The following is an 18,303-nucleotide window of genomic DNA, read 5'->3' as shown; positions in this document are numbered from 1 at the left end:
CCTTGGGGTGATCGGTGTCGCTGCCCGGCCGCGCGGGAGAAGCAGCGTGCTTCGAGGGGGCGGGCTCGGCAGCATTCTGCGCATCCATGTCATCTAATTCAAGAGACAACTGCCGTTTTGCACCATCCTGGTCGCTACTTGAGGGCGCGCACTTGAACAAGGCGAAAGCGAGGTGCGCGGGAGTTGACCACAGTCGAGAAGAATGATGCGCCAGAGACTTCGAGTTCGAGGGAAGTGGGCAAATGGAGCCTTGGGTTTGTTTGTGCGTGAGGAGAGTGAGCCTGGCAGACCCGCACAGCCCAGCGGCCCCGTGTCCAAAAGCAACCAACCTCGACTACCTAAGGAACGCAAACCAGCAGACCACCGAAGGCGGGCGGACCAAGGAGTTAGGTAATTCCACGAAAACGGCAGCGAAAAATAGCGAGGAAAATGAGTCGCCTGGGGAAATGCGGGACGAAAAAGGCTGCAAAACGTGCCGTACGATTATACTGATGATACAGGCTGCCGTTAGAGATGGCCGTGGATTGCTGGTTTGGGGAAGCGATTCGTTTCGAGAGAGGCGACGCACGGAACTGTCGCCTAGGATGGGTGCTGCTTGACTTGATGTGAAAGGCAGAGAAAACCAGCTGGGATAGGCGGAACCCATCGATATCCCGATCAAAGTCTGATCGCCACCGCGCTGATTGGCTTGCTCGGCGTATGCAGTACGGGCGGGTGACTTGACTTGATCCCTGCGTCCCGACCAGGGTGTGAGGGGCTTCGCGGCCTTGGTAGAGTGGTGTTATGTTAGCGGGCAGGACCGAAGCTCGCTGCGTTGCAGCCAGCTGGATGCAATTTCAAGGTCCCAGTCCTTTGCAGCTGGGCTTGCACGGACGGCAAGAGGCCAAGGCTGCTGCTGCCTGCTGGCTGATGCCTGCTGGCCACGAACCCTGCAGGAACAAAATTCCCACAACGCCCCGATTTCATTGCAGCCGCCCCCGACTCCAGTGATCGTCAGCATGCGTGGTGGTCAATAATTATTGGCGAGGAGCAGTACACTAGCTCTCCCAAATGCTCGAATACCCACATACCTGGTTAGGTAGGTAGGCGCGGAGTGTGTACGGATTTTAAGTGTATGCGGATTAGTTACTCGGTAAGTAATGTGTTGGTGTTGATGAAGGACACAGAAACAGGCAACTGAGGCCCTTTTCGCGTAGCCGTGAACTTCCATGTGCGAAACCAATCACACGTGCTCCTTTTTCCTTGATGTTATGGACCCACTCTGCCCCAGCCCAGCCCCTCACCAATTTCCCTGATGCCGCTCGTGCCCGCCCACCATGATGCGCGATTCTCTGCCGCGCAGCGCTGAATGCTCCGCCCCTCCGCTCCACACACCAACCGCAACAGGACGCAGGGGACAAGGCTTTCAAGGACAGCTCAGTTGATTAACAAAGGCAACTCAGCCCAATGAAAACCGTTCTTTCCCCGATCAAGCTGCCGCCGTCGCTGGAGGCCTGCAGGATAAGGGCGCTGCCACCGGCGGCGTACTACATCGCGGACTTCATCAGTGAGGAAGAGGAGCAGGCCATTCTCCACAAGGTAGCTGGACACGCGCTGGATCGAGCGGACTCGGGCGTCTAACAGGAACGCTACAAAGGTCGAGACGGCGCCCAAGGCAAGATGGAGGCAACTGACGCATCGCCGGCTGCAGACGTGGCCCTCAGACCTCGTCAAAGACACGCTCCTCGATGCTCAGCCACTGCCCGACTGGCTCGAAAACCCCGTCGTCTCGCGCATCCTCTCAATCCCCGTCTCGGACGGCGAACCGAACATCTTCGCTAGCAGCCCTCACCGCCGGCCGAACCACGTACTCATCAATGAATACCCGCCAAACACGGGCATTATGCCGCACAAGGACGGCTTGGCCTACCATCCGGTGGTCTGCACGGTGAGCCTCGGTTCGAGCCTCTGCCTCAACCTGTACAGGAGCAAGGAGGACGGTGCACTGGACCCTGAACCGCTGTGGAGGATCTTGCAAGAGCCGCGCAGTCTCTTGATCACGACCGCGGAGCTTTATTCCGGGTACCTCCACGGCATAGATCCCATCTCGACCGACGTAGACCTTTCGGAGCAGACCGTCGCCAACTGGAGCCTTCTGCGCTCCGCTTCGTGCTTCCAAGATGGGCTCAACCAGCGGCACATGCGCATTAGTCTGACATATCGCGACGTGCTGAAGGTCTCGAAGCTTGGGAGCAAGCTCGGGCCCATGTTTAAGCGGCCGTGAACATGGTCTGCCCCGTGGAATCGAAGCACCTCAGAAGAAGAACGGAATCATGTTCCACTTGTCCGCAACCGGGCCGTTGCCGAACTTCTCGATGTACCACTCGCGGGTTCCCGATGCCGTGACTCCGAGGTTGACTGCGACGAAAACCAGGGCGCACAGCAGCGTGCTGTTACACCACGCACCGCGGGGAGCCGTGGCAACGGCCATGGAGAGATACAGGAGACATTCGCAGGTGTAGTGGGGGCAGATGCAGCGGCGAAACATGCCGCCCTCGGGTAATGAATACTTCTTCAGCCCGGCGAGGTGCTTGTGACACCTGTACTGGTTGACCCAGGCAAACAGAAAGGCGGGGACTGCGGCAGCCATCTTCAAGAGAGACTGGGCGTCATCAGTGTGACCAGCCGCAGGGTCCAAGAGCGCACCTGTGCTACGGTCAACAATCCCAGGTCTTGCGGTTCCTCATCTTGATGAGGGTTCATACCAGCTGCTTCCACCCAGATGGATACGCTCATGGCGAGATAGAAGGAGAGACCGAGCAGCCAGTGCACAATCCACATGGTTGACTTGGACGGTCTAATGACAGCCGCGTGCTCGTAGGCGCGCCTGGTGCCTTGGAGGAAGAGCATGAGCCAGCCCAATGCCGCCTGTCCTAGCGTGCAGGAAGGCTCGCCCGCGGACGCCTGGCGGGATGCAATGGACCGTAGCACAGCTCCGCTGCCAAGGTATTGGACAAGCCAAAAGACGGAACACGCTAGCGACACGACATAGAAGGCGCTGAACCATGAATGGGGGACCTGCGTCCACGACGTGACAGTGCCGATGAGCGAAAGCAACCAGCCGCGGTCTGGGGCCCTGAGGGGGGAGGGTGTATTTGCTGACGGCTTCTGAGATTTCCGAGCGCCGTAGTCAACCAGGAGGGTCTTCGCCTCACGCGGCAACGCTGCCACAGCAGCGACGCCTCCGGCCGCGAGGAGGAAGAAGCCCTGGCACCATTGCGCGGGCGTGGCGCGGGACAGAGTCGAGAGGAAAAGTTGCAGAAGCCGGTCCCATCCCATGGTCGTCGAGTAGGGAGCGAGGGAAACCTTGTGAAGCGGGTTGTCTGTAGCCGTATCTTGTCCGCAGCGACTTGGCTTGGGATTCCACCCTCGAGTTTTCGTTAACATCAATCTCGACACCGGGGCCGAGGGTTGTCCCACCGACTAGCCTCGGGTTCACCTTCTTCCGCACCGCCATGCCTGGTCACGACCCTGTTCCCTCACATGCCCGGGCGGTTGAGGAAACAACGTCTCACCTCAACGCTCAGCTCTTGGCACGCCAGGATTGTGAGTTGAGGGCTACCTGTGCTTTCTGTCTGCCACTTCCTGCATCGACATCCGCTTGGCGAGAACCGGGGACCCGTCAATATAAATCACGGCTATAACAACTCAACGTCCACCATCCTCGTGTGGATGCAGCCGAGGTCTGAGGTACATACCACGGATTGCTACTCACGGTCTGGAGCCCGTGCCTGTACCTACCTACCTAGGTACCTACAGACCATGGGGCCCAAGGCGGTGTTCCCGCCAAATCCGCGCCCAGCCTCAAATCACCGTCCCGAGATGGCGGTGCTCGTTGGTTTCCCATCGAGGCGACCACCACACAGCATCCGTATCCCTCATCTTTGCGGCCCTGCCCTCATTCACTGACGGTTGTCAGCCCACACACACCACCTTCTAAACGCTCCTAGCCCGGTATCTCCATCTCTCACCCACATCCCAAGACTGCCTGCTCCGATTTAGGGTCGCAGGAGACGATAGGGCGGCCTGAGATCGATAGTACCGCTGGGAGATACCTGAGTTGTCCGCACATCCACCTGATATAGTTGTTTAGGCGGCGGCGCTCTTGCGTTCGTCCCGGCGGATGTGGGCAGTCAATCATGGATGAACCCGCGGGCCACTTGGATTGCCCACGGCTCGTGACCAAGATCACCCATCCTCAGTAGATATGCCCTCCTTGGTGGCGCCGTACTCAGGGCGCGCGACCGCGTCTCGACAACGCCTATGGATGTGTGATTTTGTGGCGGGATCTCTCATGAGACAGCTTCAGACCTTGCCATCTGATCTGCAATTGCGAACGGGCTTTTCCTCTTCGGATTCGCAGCTCACATAGATCAGGACGCCATTGCGGACAGCGGCTTCTAGGGGCCATAGGAACAAAAGTCTTGCATTGCTGGTGACGATGGGATGAGCTCTTTCGGCGCAACCACGATGCTTGGCGGTCGGAGTCTTGCGAACTGCAGGCCGCAAGACTCGGCGAATCGGAGGCGGACAGAGCTATACTGATTTCCAGATCCCAAAGCAGCCTCCGCTTCACGGTCCTTGCGAGCTCGCATCCCGGGCGTGTGACCGCGGATTGGCGTTGTGATCGGAGTAAGCCATGTTCATCTGGAGAGTGCGATTGAGGACGATTGCTTTAGCGACTAGGATAACCTGCCCCCTTGGTTCTGCTGCAATCACCTCGCTCTTCAGAACCTCGGCAAGCTTCTGAAGATTACTCGCGTGGCGCAGGGAACACCAAGGAGTACCAAATGCCCCTGCCGCTCGCATACTCTCCGACGGAGTGATCCTGCCTCAACATTGTGGGTCTCTAACTTGCGGGAATGAGCACCTTGGCACGAGAACGGCTGCCATGGTGGTTAACTGCAAGCCGGCGAAAGCAGACCCAAGTCTCCAAGCGAGTAACAAAATAGCTTCGCCGGCGGGTGCTCAGAGCAAGGTGCCTCGAGATGCGCGCGCCTCTTGAACTAGGGAATCTTCGGTATACTACAGGGCAGGTTATGGGCTTTTATACATTCATTTCAAGTGAGCCTGCAGGCTCTCCAGGACCTGGGAACTGTTAGCAGCTGTAAAAACACCACCGTCCTGGCACTGCCCATGCTCACCTCAAGCTCAATCTTAGCCTCGGCAATATCCTGTTCGCTGCCGTTGCCGCTCGCAACCTTCTGGGCCTCGGCGATCTGGGCCTTGACAGCCTCCGCACTGAAGTCCTCCAGAGGGTATCCCTCCACGGCGGTAATGCTCAGGGCTGACTTGGGCTGCACGATGGCGAAACCGCCGGAAACTGAAGGATGTCTCGTAAGCCACAAGCACTCATCCGCCTCCGCGCTCCATCTCGGGGACGTACGGAAGAACTTCTTGCTGCTGCCGCTCTCCTCGATGATTTCGACGAAGCCAGGCTTGAGCTGCTCGATCGACGGGACGTGGTTGGCGAGGATGCCCATATCGCCCGACTCGGCGGGGATGTTGACCTGGACGACGTCCTGGGACCGGTAGATGGACTAGATGCGGGAAATAAAGTATCAGCTCCGCCCCTGACATGCTCGTCTGCGCAGTCGCTTCGGTGTATCATCGCCGGTCACAGCCGCACGCCGTCTAGATGCCGTAAGGCCTAGATGCACCGTACCTGGTGGGGGAGCGACAAGCTCAGCTTGATCTGTGTGCCAGGTTAGAGCAGCTGTCCGCAGCGAGTTGCGTGTTGCGACGCGAGTGGAAAACGCACCTTGTCCGAGACGGCCTCGGCATAGCCTCGGCGCTGGAGCGGCGTGCGCAGAGCGGCGGGACGCGCCCGCAGAGCCGCACGGGCGACACGGAGGGAGTTCATGGTGCTTTGCGATCTCAATGGAGTGCAAGCCGTCGGCAAGGGCACGATCGTTCGTCGTCAACGCAGATTTGGCTGCGGACCCATATTCGCTTAGCCGGGATTGTCCGGACAGGCTGGCGGAAGAATGTTTATGCGCGCCATGCCAAGAATCGCAGCTTGACTCTTTTTTAGCAAGACTGTTAAGCGCATAATTAGTTCAACCGGCATCATTCTCTTGCCCGCGTACGGAATAACTGCAACTCCTCAGTTAGTGCATTGAAGCCGGCACGGCGTTCACGACAGAGTCCTCCGTACTCCGTAACTTTCACCCACCCTCAAAAAAATGGGTGCTGTTGCCGCTAGCCCCTACACCGTTTTGGGCCTTAATTTAATCGAGGTTAACCACTCCTGTGTGATCACGGTCAGGACACAGTCGGGCAGTTGGAAGACCACGGAATGCCGCGATTCACCGTCTCGCAGGTCCGATGATGCATCAGCGAGCCAACAAGTGGCTGTCCTTAATCCCTCATGCATGCAGCTTGGGAAGCCGCGAGTTTCTGCGCTCCCGAGATCTGCTGTGTCGACTAAGGAGCTTCCCTTACACAGCAAGGTCCAACCCAGCCAGAAAGCGCTCTGTGTGCCCAGGCGCTGATTTTCCATTGGCTGGCTGACCCAAGATGCTCGTCGGATTGGCATTCCACTCAACTTGGTGGATAACTGTCGTCTTCCGCACCTCTCGCTCGCGTTTCAAGAAGGGCATCACCTGGCCGCCGATCGCGCGGTGAAACGGCTCAACTGCGAAGATGTCCGGCTTCGGCGACGGTGGCCCGGTCCTTGAGCTGGCGTTTCTTTTACAGCTAACCACCAACAAGGCACCTACTGTGTGTAAGGCTCAAAGTACCTGACCGCAGGAGCCAAATGGTTGATGTCATAACCACCTGAGCACCCAATACCGTCATTGTGCTCCTGCAAGCCGTGCGATGAACCTGGGTCAGGAATGGTAAGTCCCGTTCCGCACCACGACGCAAGGTCGCATGACCCTCGCAAGCCTCTTTGATACCTCTTTGATAGCTTGTGGATGGCGTTCTCTACCATCCCGCTAACCTTATACAGAATACCGTGGAATAGTATTCCGCATGTATTCCGGACAGGTAGTGTAGAGAGGGGGAGGCAGGAAAAGCGCTGCCAGACAACGAAATCACCGCTTTCCCCTTTCTGGGGACGGACACTGCACCGTCTTGCCTTTCTGTTCTCCACTTGCCAGCACCTGCTTGGTACCATAGTTACCGCGTTCTTGCAAACGGGGAGATCTGAAAGAGCAACCGGAGCATAAACAATCAGCCAGTCGAGAGGCTTCGGCACATGATGGCTTTGCCCACCTGAGCTGAGCTGACCTGTCACGCCTTCCTCCTCGACCGCAATCATACACCTGAAAGAACCGGGCGTCAGCAGAACTCGGGTCCCACCGCTGATGAGCCGAGTTGCTGGTAATCCAACTGCTATTCTTAGCTAAATTACTAGCGGCCACGGCCGCGTGCGCTTTCTCGTCTTGCTGGTTGAAGAATGGCTACACTACGCAGTCGTCCGCTGCAAACAAAACGCCATCCCACGCCATAACTCACGCTGCTGCGGTCAAATGCGGGGTCGTCCTGGCGCGGTTTCACTCCCATGCCGGCCATAATGGCGATCGCGGGGTCTACCCCAGTCGGACCCTTGCGCGGGATTGCCCCCCCGAAGGACGCGCCTTGGATGCAACATGAGACGGTCTTTGGTTGATTTCTTGGGAGTAGATCAGCAAGCAACGGGTGACGAGTTGCTCCATGATTCAGAAAGGCTTTTTCGTCTGCCAACGACGACTCGGCGGATAGCAGCGTGATAGGTTGCCCATCCCCACCCGACGCTCAAACGGTCAAACTCCCAGGTTGGGGACAAGCGCCCAGCTCTCGGGGGCGCGGGCACGCTCGCCTGCCACAGCAACAATACGTTGAAAAGCGGGGTGAAGGACACAGGTAAATGCGACATTTGGCTACGACCAAAGTGGAGAATCGGGGTCATTCCTCGGACCTCGTGTTGTATACTGCGTTGTGCAGGCTGTGTTGTTCTCCCGGCATACTCGTCAAGCCAACCTTCTGCAGCACATGCACTTGCCGCCAAAATGGCGATGAATTCACACGCCTACCACAGAACTGCGTAGTGCAGGGTATACATAGGCGGACACATGGCTCGGGAACAACCCCGGGCCACCTCGGGTTGGCCGTCCACTTTGGTATGATCGGCCCGGATGTGTGAGCTCTGGGGGGCTCTACGAGCAGGCTTACGGATACACAGTTCGCTCTTGACAGGTGTTACACAACAGCTTCACCTAGTGTGCACATTGCACAGGATATACACTAGCCAACTGCAAGCCTCCTGCAGGTCAGCCAGTAATGCCTGTCTTGCCTTTGCCGACTGCACCACGGTCCATTCGGATGGTGAGTCCGGCACGCTAGGCAGTCAGTTACAGAGTGCACTTGCGTGTCCATACCATTTGAGGACCCAGGCGTGCATACACAGTAGGTATAGTCACATCGCTTCATTGAAGGAGACTTGAAATTCCACAAAGAAACGCGAGTCGATGAAAGGCCCCGTGGCTCATGAGACACTGTCGACTCCCACGTGCTGTGTTCCGATACCCCAGCGTCCTTGTCGATCAGAATCCGCTCACTGGGGCGGCCCTTGGTCTGTGCCAAACAAAGCCAGACACCATGCTGCCAGGGTCTTGTCGTTGTAACTATACCGAATGAAGATTACCTTACGAAATACATCTTTGTGTATGGTACGGGTTTGGTGGATATGATGCAAAGTTCAAAGGGATTTCAATTGGCCCGCAACATTGATGCGCTACCGCAGTATGCACACGCAACTAGAAGCTGCCGTCTCTCCAATCTCCGTCTCCTACACAGTAGCATGTGGTGCAAAATTGATTCCAGAGGCGCTAGTCAGAATCACATCGATGAGGACGGAAGAGTGGCGAATTGTTTCCGAGCGTGTGGCAACCGCATGCCCCAACGATGGTCGATGGGGGAAAGCCAACAAAGCCTGCGTTGTCTGGTTATCCAGTACTTTACGAGAGTCCACGGGTGTGTTCCATACGGTGGTTAGGTAGGTAACGTTCGGAAGCGGATCCAGGGCTTTCGCTCTCGGCTCCACTCGCACAACGCCCAACTCGCTGACACTTGCGTTTTTTTCTGACCGCCATCCCACGCCCCCAAACACGCTGGATCAGCGCCCTAGTCCCTCGGCCTTCTCATGTGCTTGGCTCCACCCTCCTCTCAAAGCCTGCCTCTTCTTTGCCTGCACCTCGCGACGGCAACACAACCTCATCTACACCTCGAGACACTCCGCCAGTCGAAAAACCTGATTATTCTACCGCGTTCCCTTTCCCCAAAAAGACCGTGGTGACTGCGCCAGTTGTGTGGTGTCGCCCTCCCAAACCAACCCTTCTGACTAACAAACGGAATTTTCCTCAATTCGACGTCATTCGACCACCCTCAGGCCGACGCTGCTCCGACCGCCTCCGACCGCGCACAAGAACGCTCCGGGTCGACGGCCGACGGCCACTCTTGTAACGCACTCAACACCAAACGACCCTACTCTGCGACTTCCGAACCACACTGTCTCACAATGGCCCTGCGGTTATAGCAATACGGTCCTTAGGGACACCACCTTGTATGCCGGTTGCAAGCCGCGTCTTGCAACACCAGTACAGCACACCACCCCACCAGTTGCAGGCACCGAGCGCCGTCCTTTACGGTCGGACATTGGATTGACTGCCATCAACGAAGCAACACTTTCGATATTCGATCCCACCCTTCGCGAGGACGGCTTCTCCGTCCTGTAGGGCGGCAAAACATCGCATCTCTGTCAGCTGTCCGACGCGCTCACCAGTTCATGTCTAGAGGTAGTTGACCGCCCGGCTGTCTACTACAATGGAGAACCACATACCTCGCGATCATGCGACCTCGAATGTGCTGGCATGGACCGCTACACACTCCGCCAATGTGGAGCCATCGGTGGAGGAGGACGCAGGTGCCGATGGCGACGAACCGCCGGATCATTTAGCGCCCTTGGCGCCTCACTCGGCGCAGTTCAAACGCACTCCTGTCCGCCGCGGCAGCGAGCAGCACGAGTCTCTGTTGACCAAAGCTCTGCAGAGCCACTCGGATGAGGATGCCAACGAGTGGGGATCCTTGCGCCAGCCCCGTCGACGACGGTCCGTCACGAGCAACACCAGCTGCGCTTCGACTGCCGATCTCACCTGCGGCACGGGCATCACGACTCCTGCCCGCACAAGCTCACCGAGCCCGCGACTGCCAGACTCTTCGTTTGCCCCTCTTGCTCCGGCCCGGTCTGGCGATGCGCAGCAGCGCAAGGACCCGGCTGTACGTGCTCTCGAGAAGAAGCGCTGCATTTCCTTTGCCTGCGCTGCCAGGCCAAAACCTGATGAGGGAGCGGCGATGCCTCCGCCTTCCAGACCAGCCCGGGACGAGGCGAAAGCCGCAGAGGCGCCGAAGAAGACGTGCATCAAGTTTGCTTGTCCCCAGCCCCCGAGGGCAGCGGATGTACAGCCTCGAGAGGAGCGGCCGGCGACTCCGGTGCCGATAGCGACGCCTAGCACTCCTAAGGGTTCGTCGAACCTTGAGAACCCGCGCTCCTCGTCAACAGTCCGCGCTTTCCGATCCCCGACGCTTCGCAAGACCCCGGGAAGTCCTGTTGCCACCCGCAACAACAAGAAGTGGCTCACGGCCGACTCCAGGGATCTGGAGAGTGAGAGCGCACGGTTCCACGAGTTTGCCAGCGATGAACCGCAGGAGGACGATTGGATCCGCCGAGATGACTCGTCCATGAAGCCGAAGCTTACCATCGACGACACTCTCACGAAGGAAAACGCCATCCGAAAGCTGGGCAAGGAAGCCGAAGAGGAGGCGGAGCTGGAGGAAGAGATTGACGAGGAGCAAGATGAAGAGGTGGACGAGGCGGACCTCATCGACGACGAGGATGCCGGGGACGACTTTCAAGAGGAAGATGCTGAGGATGGAGACGAGGACGACGTCGATGTCGACGACGAGGAACCCGAGGAGGGCTTGGATGATGATGCCGAAACTGAGCACGCTTGGGATGACGAGGCTTCTGACGGTTACAAGACGGACAACGAGACTGGCTTTGCCGAGTCTGATGACGAGGACGACGATCTGGTTCTGTGGACTACCCGTATAGGCCGCTTCCATACCCTCTCGGGTGCCGTCGCAATGTCTCGGAGGCTGTCGCTGGTTGAGCACTCGGATTCCTCAACGTCGTCCCATGGGAAGACGGACCGTTCGCGCAAAAAGAAGCACAGCAAGGCGCGCGCCGTCCCTTTCCGGCCAAACACGCCCGAGTTGCCCGACAGCACAGATTTCGTCTGTGGTACGCTGGACGAGGATAAGCCTCTGGAGGAGGCTTACATCTCGTGCGTTGAGGCCCGTAAACGGGTTCGGCATCAGCCCACTCCCCAAGACATTGACCCCAGCTTTCCCACTTCCGAGCCGGAAGACGAGGCCGAAGAGCTGTATCGGAAGGGATACGGGGACAGCGAGGACTATGTCTGGCTTCACGGCGAACTCGAGGACATTCACCACGAGCGGGATCGCAAGGGCCGCAAGAAGGGAGCTGGACCGTCTCCGAAGAGATGCCGTTCTCCGGCGCCGAAACGCCGCCCGTCACCGGCGCCCAAGGCGCGTGCTCGCTCTCCCCGAAAGCTCTTAGATCAACGGTCTCCCCGGCGACGGTCTCCGGCGCCGCAACACACGACATTTAAATCCCCCGTCATCTCACCGGCGCGTGAAGGGGAGGGCATCGCTTTCAAATCGCCGGCATTTGGGCCTGGCCTGACGCACACCAAGTCCCTCCCCAGGGCGCCTGGCATGTTCCCGCATCTCAAGGGGCGCAGGGCGAGAGCGGGCACCACCACCAGGCAGACGCATGTTCGCGGCGCTATCGACATTGTCATGGGTCTCGAGCAGAAGCGGCAGCGGCGCAAGGAGAAGTTCTACCAGAAGTACTGCGCGCGGAAGGACAAGGCGCAGACCAAACGGCCGCCGCCCGGGCAGGGGGCCGAACGCATGAGGGAGCTGGGCCTGTTCATGGCGGGAAAAGCGGGAGGACATGGTCATTATGTACTTTCCGTTTGAGACGGTGGGCGGCTTCTCTGATTGGCATTCGCACGGCGGGCAATACCCCAGGGCTACTATACAACTGGTGGGTTATGGGTGGCACTTATGAATTTATGAGCCTGGACGGTCAGACACTTTGTTCTTCTTCTTGAACGGGCCACGGCGGCTTTCTTCTGGGACAATTTTTAGGGCTGCATTGCACGTTACATATTTTTCTATTTCTGGTAGTAATAGCACTCGTTTGCTTAGACACGAGACCGCGTCACAGTCGAGAGAGGGGGCACCATGGCAGCATATATTGTGTGTCGTGTTCCTCAGGACCTTCACTTCTCTTTTCGCTTTCCGGGCTGAGTGAACTTTGGCAAAGTCCAGCGGTCCCGACCCGATGGAAAGACGAACCAAGAAGCCCGGCGACGGGGAAGTACCTTAGTTTAGCGCTGATGGCCAAACGTAGCCTACCTACTCGAGGAGCACACGTTCTCGAGTCAACGGCCGCTGTGGCCAGGATAACATTTGGTGGCGCAACCAGGAAGTTTCTGGAGCCCTCGGCGGTTTTGGGAAGGGACTGGGGCCACAAGCATCCAAGCGACCTGTAAAGGAGGCGGATTCAGTTGTTGCAGCCTTAAAAATCAGGGAGTGGTTCGTTCATTGCTGTTCTCCCTTGGCATTGGTCTGCTGCGATGCTCTGGGTGGCCAATGCGCCTTGCTGGCCAATTCCTGCCAGCTTTTGGGTGGTTCGAGCGTCGTTGGCGACCACCTTCTTCGACTTGCATCAAGCCTCCCCGGACAAATATTCCCAGCACACCACTTGTCTCGCGGAGACTGGTTTTGCACCCTTCTGAATCTTCGGTGTTGCCAAAACCGCCCTCTCTGATACGTATCGCTTCGTCGCACGCCGCGAATCAGCTCCAGAACCACCGTCGACTCGAGAGACCGTTTGCCGACGCCTATCTTCCATCTCCGTGGCCCCGGAAGACCACCATGTGGATCATCAACTGGTGTAAGTAATATTTCGCACTTCTTATTCCGATTCTCTTCTTGCCGGCCCGGAGGCCACGGTCAGATGGCGGATACCCTTCCCGGCATATCCTCAAGTTACGATGTCCGGAGAATGCGCTGACGCGGATCGCTCTCCCCAGTCTACGACATCCTCTCGTCGCTCGGCCTGCTCAACAAGCACGCCAAGCTGCTGTTCCTGGGTCTCGACAATGCCGGAAAGACGACGCTGCTACATATGCTGAAGAATGACCGTGTTGCGATTCTCCAGCCGACGCTGCATCCGAGTTCGTGCGCCCCGGAATATCTGCGGATGCGGAGGATAAGCAAGAATTGGCTGACTGACACTTTGGCTGCACAGCCTCGGAGGAACTCTCGATTGGCAATGTGAGGTTTACGACATTTGATTTGGGTGGGCATCAGCAAGGTACGTTTTTCTCCCCGCACGTTTCAAGACTGTTGCTCCTCGAGAACGTCCCGGACGTCGTATCTAACGGCCGATTGCTTCTACAGCCCGCCGTCTCTGGAAGGACTACTTCCCGGAGGTGAACGGGGTTGTCTTCCTCGTCGACGCCAAGGACCACGAGAGATTCCCCGAGGCCAAGGCCGAGCTCGACGCACTCCTCTCGATGGAGGAGCTGGCTAAGGTGCCGTTCGTCATCCTCGGCAACAAGATCGATCACCCCGACGCCGTGTCGGAGGAGGAGCTGCGCCACCAGCTCGGCATGTATCAGACGACGGGCAAGGGCAAGGTGCCACTCGAAGGCATCCGGCCTATCGAGGTGTTCATGTGCTCGGTAGTCATGAGGCAGGGGTACGGCGAGGCCATCCGGTGGTTGTCCCAGTACGTGTAGCGGACTGCTGGGCGGCGGTGGCGTTAATCGGCGCGATGCCGGGCGCGGGAGAACAGGGGTGGGCGTGGGCACGGATTGTCGGCAGCCACGGGCCAAGTCCGCAGAGACCCTACATATAGAGGACTTGAGCATTGCGTTTCTGCTATCGGTGAGGCTGGCGCGCATGGCTCCGTGCAGAGGTGCGCGGGCCTGAAGGAGCGCAGTTGGGGAATATCTTACTAGCTACCTCGGTACACTAGTCTGCTCTCTATGACACGATACGACTTGGCAATTATACCGCTTATTTTTGTACTTTGGAATGAGGCTGTCTGCCTTCCCGGTGTCGGACGCTTAAAGGTCAGGAATCCGGAATACAGTATTTCGCACCTACCGTCCTGGTACTCGAGGACCGAGGCACTGTTGGGAAGTCTCCGGTCGTCTCGTGGCACCACAATCATGCCCCAGCAGCGCAGTGGTGTCAGCCGAGGTCCTGTGGGAGCGGAGGACTCACCATCGGTGCATTCAATCAATAACCATTCTCAAGGTGGCCCTGGTCGTTCATCCTCGGACCGAGTGTGCACTGCTCGGATAACTGCCTTGGTCAGGTAATTAGTGCCGGAGCCTCGCTGCTGCTGGAGGCATGCTGCGCATGGACAGGGGAATTAAACGTGCAGCGGGGCTCCACTGCAGACTGCGGGAGAGGGAAGTGCCGTCCCAGTCACCTAACGACGTCATCCCACGCCGGGGAAGCACAACCTAGCAACGATCTTCTGCATTTTATTATTATTCTCAACGGAGACGGTCCTTCGCTTCGGGATCCGGGCAGAGTCGCCGCTAGCCGTGCAACACGTTCGCTCGATGTATGTAAAGACATAGCTGTATTGCATGAGCCTAGTGGCCCCTACAGCACTACCACACTCGTGTCTCGAGACTCTGGACTTCAAACCCTGAAAACCCGTCTGTCGCCGAGACCTTCCTCCGAGGGGCCCGCAGAAGCAACAGATTCTGCTGCTGCACCATCCCAGCCTGTGGAATGAATCAGTAGCACATCGTCCGGCCGTGTGTTGAAGGAGCGGACCCTCATCTTGCGAAGACCGCACGACGACGACCCCATGGCTGAACTGGACCCTGACACGGACCGCCCCAAGATCACGCTGCCTGCGCGCCCCTACGGCTTTCCGCCCGAGGCTTTCGACTGGACCCGACTCCCCGACGTCGACAAGGACTTCCTCTGTCCAGAACATGTCGAAGCGTTTATCCAGGCTCTTTCCGCCCCTGACCCAATCCCAGAGACGCCCGATGATGGGACGGCCTCCTTGACCTTCCGCCCCCACAGCCCCAGCCTGCGCCGCGGCTCGAGCAGCTCCCTCCTTCAACTCAGCCGGCGCGCCACAGCCGCCAGCGTGAATCTCCATGACGAAGACAGGGGCTCGCGGGAGGGCGCCGCCGCTGCCGCGGCCGCGGCCGACGTAGCTGCGCCAGGGCCGTCCGCAGCGCTCGGGAGCCGGCGGCCCAGCTCCAGCAGTCTCTTCATCACGGCACAGAACGACTGGGCCCCTGTGAACGAGAAGGTCCTCCGCGACAAGGACAAGGCGCCATCATCGGATGGGAAGAGAAGGAAGAAGTCGAAGAGAAAAGCCCGCACCAAGGACGAGACCCGGGAGGGGTATGTCTACGGTCTCACGAAATGGCCCTTCTTCTTCATGGTCGGCGCCTGGATCATCGGCCTCTCGATCGTCTACGTCGTGACGCGCATGTACATCTCCCTGTACGAACAGTTCATCGCCTGGCGCGGCCAGCGCAAGAGGCTGCGCCGCGCGATGCGCGCCACGACCCGGTATAAGGACTGGGTCGCGGCCGCACGGCGGCTGGACGACTTCTTCGGCAAGGAGCGGTGGAAGGAGGACGATAACTTTGCGTACTACGATAGCAAGACGGTCAAGCGGGTGCTACAGGAGATGAGGCGTTGTCGGCGGCTGGCCGAGCGCGGCGAGGAGGAGGAGACGGAGGAAGGGAGGCAGGCCACCGAGGACCTGAAGGTGCTGTTGGAGGCGTGCGTCAAGAATAATTTCGTGGGCGTCGAGAATCCGCGGCTCTATAGCCAAACGTATTACGGGACGAAGAATCTGGTGCAGAACTTTGTTGACGAGGGTGAGCTAACCCGAAGATCTGCTTCCTCCTCCCCCTTTCCTTTCCCTCGTTTGGCAAGTTGCATGCTGGGGACGCGCAACTGACATCCCCGCCCAACAAACACAGTGGAATGCAGTATCAGGTTTTTGATCGAGACGAAGCAGCTCTCCAAGGAGCAGAAGCGCGTCATGTTCAAGGGCATCTGCGCCAACTACGGCCGCACGGCGCTGTGTCTCTCGGGCGGCGCGACGTTCGCCTATTACCACTTCGGCGTCGTCAAGGCGCTGCTCGACGAGGACTATCTCCCCGACATCATCACGGGCACCAGCGGCGGTGCGCTGGTGGCGGCCCTCGTGGCCACCCGCACGAACAGCGAACTCAAACAGCTGCTTGTCCCCGCGCTCGCCCACCGCATCACGGCCTGCCGCGAGCCCATCAGCGTCTGGTTCCGCCGCTGGTGGAAGACGGGCGCCCGCTTCGACGCGGTCGACTGGGCTCGCCAGTGCGCCTGGTGGACGCGCGGGTCCATGACCTTCCGCGAAGCCTACGAGCGCACCGGCCGCATCCTCAACGTCTCGTGCGTCCCGGCCGACCCGCACTCGCCCACGATCCTCTGCAACTACCTCACCAGCCCGGACTGCGTCATCTGGTCCGCCGTGCTCGCCTCGGCCGCCGTCCCGGGCATTCTCAACCCGGTCGTGCTCATGATGAAGACGCGCTCGGGCGAGCTGGTGCCCTACTCCTTCGGGCACAAGTGGAAGGACGGCTCGCTGCGGACCGACATACCCATCAAGGCGCTCAACCTGCACTTCAACGTCAACTTCACCATCGTCAGCCAGGTCAACCCGCACATCAACCTCTTCTTCTTCTCGTCGCGCGGCTCCGTCGGCCAGCCCGTCACCCACCGCGGCGGCCGCGGCTGGCGCGGCGGCTACCTCGGCTCCGCCATCGAGCAGTACGTCAAGCTCGACCTGACCAAGTGGCTGCGCGTCATGCGCCACCTGGAGCTGCTGCCGCGCCCGCTCGGCCAGGACTGGTCCATGCTGTGGCTGCAGCCCTTCGGCGGCACCGTCACCATCTGGCCCAAGAGCGAGCCCATGGACTTCTGGCGCATCCTGAGCGACCCGGACATGGCCACCCTGGCCAGGATGATCCACGAGGGCCGCCAGGCCACGTTTCCCAAGCTGCGCTTCGTGGGGAATCGCTTGCGGGTCGAGCGGCTCGTGGAAAGGGGCCGCCGCGAGAGTCGGTACGGCGGGACGAGGGCCGCTGGGTTCCCCCCCGCCGTGGCCGGCGGGCTATCGGCTGCTGCGGGGGGCAACGACGGCGGGGCGGAGCTTCAGCACAGGAGGGATAGCATAGACAGCATCCTGAGCGAGGACGACCTGAGGAGCTTGCTGAAGAAGAGGGAGGAGAGGAGGGATGGCGGCGGCAGCGGCGGAAGCGGCGGGAATTCGACGGCGACGACGGACGACGAGACCACGGACGTGGACGAGACTATGGCGATTGATGGTGACGAGGGGGAGCCGGAAACGAGGGCTACGCAGATGGAGGTCCCGCGCATTGCGACGCCCATGGGGTTGGCCGGGGCCGAGGGGCAGCCCGACTGAGTTTTCTGGAACGGGGGGGAACTTGCGAGAGGGATAGCCATGATTCCGTTCAGGAGTAAAGGAGAGGGCTGTGGGTGTGCTTTCGGGTGTGAATATCACTGACGCGATAGATATATCCTTGAGAGAACTGGTTGGCAGTAGTGTAGGGAGACACAGCTTTTGTTTCGCAGTAGACGTAACACGAGCTCCTGGTGCATTCTGGCTCCATACAGCAGCTCTAGCCTAGGGATGCGAACGAAGAGCTCCTCGGATGGCCTGGGAATTGCCAAATCAGCGGTCGCTATAACTACTGGCTTGATACACCTGTGTCGACCTTCGGGTTGTGGCATTGTGTGCCTCCCGTTTGCGCACGCAAACCCCCTGTCGCAGAGGCTGCACTCCGGTGGCTTGGGGCGGCTTCTCAGCTCATGTCGAAGCTCGTCCTGCACTCGGTGCACTCGGTGGGCTGGCTCATACCGTGAGTTCGCGGTCCATCTCCGTTGCCTTGCCGAGGGGAACCGGCGTGCTCTGTCGGCGGCGCCGTTGCCGATCGAGGGGGTGGTGGTTCCTGTATGTACGGGCTTCTCGAGAGAGCGCCTCGGTGAGTCTGCGTAGGAGGTCGGCATTGGTCTCGCCATTCCTCCATCATGAATTCTGATTTGTTCGTCGAACGAAGAATGCAA

The 18,303-nt window shown here is 59.1% G+C and overlaps 7 protein-coding genes across 7 annotated transcripts; 4 read left to right on the top strand and 3 right to left on the bottom strand.

Moving 5' to 3' along the window:
- Nucleotides 1-1,446: 1,446 nt before the first annotated feature.
- On the top strand, nt 1,447-2,263 carry THITE_155936 (uncharacterized protein; the record flags this gene model as incomplete). Its single annotated transcript, XM_003655576.1, has 2 exons — nt 1,447-1,578; nt 1,637-2,263. The coding sequence occupies 2 exons, from the start codon at nt 1,447-1,449 to the stop codon at nt 2,261-2,263; spliced, it is 759 nt and encodes a 252-aa protein (XP_003655624.1).
- Nucleotides 2,264-2,278: 15 nt separating this feature from the next.
- On the bottom strand, nt 2,279-3,716 carry THITE_2119503 (uncharacterized protein). Its single transcript, XM_003655575.1, has 2 exons — nt 2,745-3,716; nt 2,279-2,685 (listed from the first exon to the last, which is right to left on the bottom strand). The coding sequence occupies exons 1-2, from the start codon at nt 3,316-3,318 to the stop codon at nt 2,294-2,296; spliced, it is 966 nt and encodes a 321-aa protein (XP_003655623.1). The 5' UTR covers nt 3,319-3,716; the 3' UTR covers nt 2,279-2,293.
- A 1,255-nt stretch (nt 3,717-4,971) lies between these two features.
- Nucleotides 4,972-6,157, bottom strand: THITE_2119499 (uncharacterized protein). Its single transcript, XM_003655574.1, has 5 exons — nt 5,801-6,157; nt 5,705-5,734; nt 5,426-5,579; nt 5,184-5,362; nt 4,972-5,127 (listed from the first exon to the last, which is right to left on the bottom strand). Exons 1-5 carry the CDS (start codon nt 5,900-5,902, stop codon nt 5,095-5,097), a joined length of 498 nt encoding a protein of 165 aa, XP_003655622.1. The 5' UTR covers nt 5,903-6,157; the 3' UTR covers nt 4,972-5,094.
- A 322-nt stretch (nt 6,158-6,479) lies between these two features.
- THITE_113955 (uncharacterized protein) lies at nt 6,480-7,560 on the bottom strand (the record flags this gene model as incomplete). Its single annotated transcript, XM_003655573.1, has 5 exons — nt 6,480-6,720; nt 6,762-6,867; nt 7,276-7,365; nt 7,400-7,448; nt 7,504-7,560. The coding sequence occupies 5 exons, from the start codon at nt 7,558-7,560 to the stop codon at nt 6,480-6,482; spliced, it is 543 nt and encodes a 180-aa protein (XP_003655621.1).
- Nucleotides 7,561-9,565: 2,005 nt separating this feature from the next.
- On the top strand, nt 9,566-12,212 carry THITE_2119495 (uncharacterized protein). The gene has a single exon (XM_003655572.1). The coding sequence runs from the start codon at nt 9,850-9,852 to the stop codon at nt 12,088-12,090; it is 2,241 nt and encodes a 746-aa protein (XP_003655620.1). The 5' UTR covers nt 9,566-9,849; the 3' UTR covers nt 12,091-12,212.
- Nucleotides 12,213-12,619: 407 nt separating this feature from the next.
- THITE_2119494 (uncharacterized protein) lies at nt 12,620-14,047 on the top strand. Its single transcript, XM_003655571.1, has 4 exons — nt 12,620-13,072; nt 13,212-13,355; nt 13,430-13,495; nt 13,582-14,047. Exons 1-4 carry the CDS (start codon nt 13,054-13,056, stop codon nt 13,920-13,922), a joined length of 570 nt encoding a protein of 189 aa, XP_003655619.1. The 5' UTR covers nt 12,620-13,053; the 3' UTR covers nt 13,923-14,047.
- Nucleotides 14,048-14,538: 491 nt separating this feature from the next.
- THITE_2119491 (uncharacterized protein) lies at nt 14,539-17,689 on the top strand. The gene is made up of 2 exons (XM_003655570.1): nt 14,539-16,052; nt 16,158-17,689. Exons 1-2 carry the CDS (start codon nt 15,014-15,016, stop codon nt 17,639-17,641), a joined length of 2,523 nt encoding a protein of 840 aa, XP_003655618.1. The 5' UTR covers nt 14,539-15,013; the 3' UTR covers nt 17,642-17,689.
- The last annotated feature ends 614 nt before the right edge of the window (nt 17,690-18,303 follow it).

This window comes from Thermothielavioides terrestris, chromosome 4 (genome assembly GCF_000226115.1).
Source record: "Thermothielavioides terrestris NRRL 8126 chromosome 4, complete sequence".
Classification (NCBI taxonomy): domain Eukaryota; kingdom Fungi; phylum Ascomycota; class Sordariomycetes; order Sordariales; family Chaetomiaceae; genus Thermothielavioides; species Thermothielavioides terrestris.
This window is presented reverse-complemented; position numbering and strand designations above follow the sequence as displayed.

What these genes read in the sequence shown, in the direction of transcription:
- THITE_2119495 (XM_003655572.1), top strand. Translation starts at nt 9,850, where the DNA reads ATGGAGAACCACATACCTCGCGATCATGCGACCTCGAATGTGCTGGCA.
- THITE_2119494 (XM_003655571.1), top strand. An exon ending in CCAGCCGACGCTGCATCCGA is followed by an intron (nt 13,356 to 13,429) that starts GTTCGTGCGCCC and finishes TTGGCTGCACAG; the next exon opens with CCTCGGAGGAACTCTCGATT. An exon ending in TTTGGGTGGGCATCAGCAAG is followed by an intron (nt 13,496 to 13,581) that starts GTACGTTTTTCT and finishes TTGCTTCTACAG; the next exon opens with CCCGCCGTCTCTGGAAGGAC.
- THITE_2119499 (XM_003655574.1), bottom strand. Translation starts at nt 5,902, where the DNA reads ATGAACTCCCTCCGTGTCGCCCGTGCGGCTCTGCGGGCGCGTCCCGCC. An exon ending in GCTTGTCGCTCCCCCACCAG is followed by an intron (nt 5,580 to 5,704) that starts GTACGGTGCATC and finishes TCCCGCATCTAG; the next exon opens with TCCATCTACCGGTCCCAGGA. An exon ending in AGGCTAAGATTGAGCTTGAG is followed by an intron (nt 5,128 to 5,183) that starts GTGAGCATGGGC and finishes AACAGTTCCCAG; the next exon opens with GTCCTGGAGAGCCTGCAGGC.
- THITE_2119503 (XM_003655575.1), bottom strand. Translation starts at nt 3,318, where the DNA reads ATGGGATGGGACCGGCTTCTGCAACTTTTCCTCTCGACTCTGTCCCGC. An exon ending in CATCTGGGTGGAAGCAGCTG is followed by an intron (nt 2,686 to 2,744) that starts GTATGAACCCTC and finishes ACCGTAGCACAG; the next exon opens with GTGCGCTCTTGGACCCTGCG.
- THITE_2119491 (XM_003655570.1), top strand. Translation starts at nt 15,014, where the DNA reads ATGGCTGAACTGGACCCTGACACGGACCGCCCCAAGATCACGCTGCCT. An exon ending in GCAGAACTTTGTTGACGAGG is followed by an intron (nt 16,053 to 16,157) that starts GTGAGCTAACCC and finishes CAACAAACACAG; the next exon opens with TGGAATGCAGTATCAGGTTT.